At 39.2% G+C, this 4,566-nt stretch overlaps 1 protein-coding gene across 1 annotated transcript; it reads right to left on the minus strand.

Moving 5' to 3' along the window:
- Positions 1-960: 960 nt before the first annotated feature.
- Positions 961-2,532, minus strand: LOC129730229 (mantle protein-like). Its single transcript, XM_055689384.1, has 2 exons — positions 2,455-2,532; positions 961-1,893 (listed from the first exon to the last, which is right to left on the minus strand). The coding sequence occupies exons 1-2, from the start codon at positions 2,458-2,460 to the stop codon at positions 1,342-1,344; spliced, it is 558 nt and encodes a 185-aa protein (XP_055545359.1). The 5' UTR covers positions 2,461-2,532; the 3' UTR covers positions 961-1,341.
- Positions 2,533-4,566: the final 2,034 nt, after the last annotated feature.

A 4,566-nucleotide genomic window follows, 5' to 3' on the forward strand; every position in this document is an offset into this window, starting at 1 on the left:
TGATGAGAAGTGGTTTCAATCTCGATAGCTTTGGCAGATGCATACCCCAATGAAGATTTGTTCGATGCACCGAGCATATTTTATGCTTCACTATGGTTATTTTGGCTCGGTTTTTCGACTTGGTTCTTTTAAACGGTATTTGTACCTATGCTTATCTCCAAAAAAAACGAAACTTCACTCTCTTTCATCTCGATAAGCTCAAACCACGATTTGATGAATCCTCTAAATGAAATTAAAAATTTCTAATGAATAGATTAGCTAATCACTTTATTGGCATGCATTTTATTGCAACTTATATAAACAAATTTGATTTCCCAAGCTTTCGATCTTCCATCGGAAATGTATGAAAAACGCAATCTAATCTTTTCAAAAGATCGGGAGCTACTCGAGTAAAACCACAAACTTCTTTAATCACCCAATAGAACAATGTTCCAACAGAGAGCAGCCAACAAACCTTGACACGAATCATCATCCGCTGGAAGCATAAACGCTTCTGTCCGAGCCGCCGCAAGCGTACCAACGGTAATTTTCAGCACCTTTCGCTTCCTTTTCAGACACTTAAAATCGCGCCAGAACACCAAGCGGAAACTATAACTCAACTCTGCCACCAGTCAATAATAGGTACATAAGAGGCACGGCTCATGCTGCGGTCGCTTTGAGGAATCGCTTGTTTGAGCTGCACTTTCAGTTTCTGCATTTTTCTGTCGCAGCTGATGGGATGACCTCGCAGCTTCTCGGACTCAATCCTACATTAGGCAGGCACACGTGCGCGGCTTTCCGCTTACTGCATGCAAATAAAGAATGCGTTCGTAGCTTTGTTCGTACCTCTAATTAGCATCAATAGTGGTTTCCTTTGCCCTATACTCGAGTGGACTGCCGTTTGATAGGCATTCGAAGGCCTTGAACTGTCGAATGACGAATGGTTTGTCAAAGGGATGGAAATGAGTAACATTAAAACGTGAGTTCAGTTTTTTGTATTTTTTTTGTTCAGGTTTTATTACTTTTTGTCTACAACATGTAGACAAAGTAAAATAATTTATTTACATTGGTCAACAAGTTGAAAAATGAATGGATTTTTGGCTTTCCAGTACTTTTCCTCGTTTGAGACAGAAAGTTGAGTATTCTCTTCTGCAGCCCTGCAGTAGGTCCTGTAACAAGTCGAGTAACGTTAACAAGGGGCGACCGGTCAGCCAAGAGAGACTTGTCCGGGCCAGAAGCGATGAAATACATGAAGATCACAATATTGGAATAGTTTGAGTATGCTTATGTGAGATTAATATCAACACTTTTTGAGAGTTCGTGTAATTTGTTGGTCTAGTAGCTAGAACCAGTCTTATCGATTTAGTGGTACGAGTGGAACTCGGAGTACGAATGGCTATGGGGTTCCCAGCCGTGGGATTTGACGTACACTGGGACGTGCTTCTCGACAACGACTGGCTTCTTCACGTAGACTGGGTATGGCTTCTCAACATGCACTGGGTATGGCTTGGGAACCTCGACGTATTCCTTAACCTTGAAGGGAACCTTGACTGGGTAGGCCACTGGTTTCTCGACATAAACTGGGACCTTCTTTTCGACGACGACTGGAACGTGCTTCTCAACGGTCACTGGATATGGAACCTTGACTGGGTACGGCACGTGTTTTTCGACTTCGTATGGAACAGGGACGTGTTCCTTCTTGATGATAGTGGTTACATGGGGCTCATCCCAACCGTGCGACAACTTCAGTGGAGAATCCCAACCATGCGAGTCGTATCCGTAGCCAAGATCCCACAGGCCGCGCTTGTCCTGTTTCTTCTCACCTTCTGCCGGGGCTACAGATTTCTCGACTTCCTTCTTCTCAACGGCAGCACCAGCCACGATGGCGATGACCACTGCAAATACGACGAAAGCCTGCAGAAATATGAATGGCAACCAGAGAGAAGATGTTTAATATAACTGAAGTAAAGCTCAGTTGTGAAAAATAATTTAAAACCATAATGACAGACGATTTTTCCATTACATGCTTAATCGATTTTGACTACAAAATAAATTCAACTGTATAAAATAATCAACTTAATATCTGAAACTACTATTGGTATCAAAATATAACAACATTAGTTATTTTTGTTGAAAATAACACTGAACATGCAACAGATTTTTATTTTGTTACACAAAATGTAACGCAATTGGTTCTATTTTTTGTATCCAAGTTGTGCTTGTCCATAGAAATTTCTGAAGATGTTTATGAACTTAATTGCACAGAAAAAACCGTAACTAATTTCATCAAACTTCACAATCATTTAACAACTTCACTTCAAAATTCATTTGTAATAACCGATACAGATTTCGAATATTCATCCAAAGTTCAATATCAATCCAAATTAGATTGGCAACTCGTAAAAAAAATCACACACAAGCTTATGGCACTGCACCAAAATTCGGGGGCAACGCAAACAAAAAGAACAAACGAACCTTCATTTTTCAACTGTTTAAGCGTAGAAAATGTAACACTGGTAACTGTTCAGAGCTGACTGATGACTTCGGTGACTTTTCCCAACATATTTATACACGAGCATGAAAAAAAATCACCCCGTAGCCAAAATCATCACAAAAGTGTTGAATTTTCAGCCCCCGGTTGCAGTGTCAGCATCGGTCGCAAAACCATGGGGTAGCGCGTCTCGTTTGGGGGAGAGCAAGCGAGAGAACCTCTACCCCGTCGCGTATTGGAGCTCGTTTTTAGCTTTTGTCTATCCTCACCTAAAGCCGGTCGCGTCGCGTCGTTCTCACCCTCGAAAGCTTGCGCGGGTAATCGCACGCGGGCCCGACTCTGGGATTTTGTCATACGACAGTGTTTCCCCCCTCAGGCGAACCGAATCGTCGCGGTTAATTCGCGGATGACCCCCGTCCTCCTGGTAAGATACTAGCTACTGTGGGTATAGAATCGAGAATCAGATCGTCAGTGTGCTGTGGAACACGAACGCCTCAATAGAGGGTTTTCTCAGTGGGAGTGACCCTTGGAGATGATTCACGACAATTGCGGTAAACGGCGGTTGTGGACAGTGGGTTTCAGCGCGTTTGCCTTACAGTGAGCATTATTTAACCGTTAGGACAGGTTTTTCACGCGATTTAGAGCAAGTGTGAAAATGAAAACAAAGCCTGTAATATGTGAAAACTCACAATGTTGGGCTGTACATTGATGATAAAATAAAATTATCTTTTGATTAAAAATTTCCGAATCATTGTGAACCCCCTATCTGAAGTACACAATTGTGGTACTGTGCGATTTTTGGGGTGATTAAACGATCGAAAGTGTTTAGAAGTATATCGATATGAAATACACAGAAAAAATGTTTACCGACTGAAATTATATTTAGCAAGTGAACAATACTGATCAGAACGTTCCGGTTATTTCACCTTAAAATTGGATTATTGAATGTTAAAAGCATACTTTCAAAAAATAACTTGTGTTTTGGAAGAACCACAAAAATGCGATTGGAAGGTTTTTGGAAGCTGCTTCTGACAGGAAAAGTTGGAAAACCCAACTAGACCTTGATGTGGTAATCGTACTCGAACGCTACAAAAGATGTATTAACATTGTTAATGAGTAAAAATTTCAAAAACTGTTTGATTGGACACGCGAATTAAAGAGGGAGCTAACAAAATTTCAATAAAAATGAAATTGAGGGTTTTGTAGGCTTTCATAATATTATCAGTCAGAATAGAAAAACAATGGAGTGCGAAGGCTAATCTAATAGGTTTTGTACAAAGATAATAAATCGTTTGAACAGTACCAGTTAACAGTTGGATTCGTCAGAAAATCGTAGTGAAATGAAATGTCAGAAAGATGGAAATAAATTGAAAAATGGTTTAGTTTTTCGGTAATCAATAATAGATTTAAAAACGATTGGTTTTTGAAAAAAAAAAACGAGAAACAGAGCACTAGAAATTTTGATATAAAGCAGAAAACCAATAAAAAATCAGAACATTGATGAAATATCACGAATGTTTAAAATAAAGAGAGGTATTTCTACAGAACATTTGGAGCCCGCCGAAAATATTTCCAATCGGGAAGTGCTGAAATTTTATTCGAGTTCTGATAAGGCTAACAATAAGAAAATGCATAAATTCGATTACTTTCAAAGTTAGCTCGTTCTGCCTATTGTATATGTTACACGTTCTCTCCTTTTTTAAATAGACAAAACGGTTTGATGGATGGAATGGATCATCTAAATACAGTGAACTGTGAAAATGGTATTCCAGGCAAACAACGCGATGACTGAATTTTTCTTGGTGTCTTGAACTATAGGTGTTTCCAATCCAGAAAAGCGACGGGAAGATAATGAAATTAGGACACGTTGTCAGCATATAAACAAAAATAAAAAAATGATAAAAATTTTCAAGTTTCTGAGAAAGTGTAGATCGCTAACAAGTGAAACCGATATTATTTTAATCTAAGAGCTAACAGTCAAAAATATTCTATGATTTAGAACAACAATGTTAAAATTAGTGGTAAGGTGGAATTTGACATCAATTAGAAAGCCAAAAAGTTTTTTATGAGACACGACTGCAAGTTAGCGTAGGACT

Source organism: Wyeomyia smithii, chromosome 3, assembly GCF_029784165.1.
Source record: "Wyeomyia smithii strain HCP4-BCI-WySm-NY-G18 chromosome 3, ASM2978416v1, whole genome shotgun sequence".
Taxonomy (NCBI): Eukaryota; Metazoa; Arthropoda; class Insecta; order Diptera; family Culicidae; genus Wyeomyia; species Wyeomyia smithii.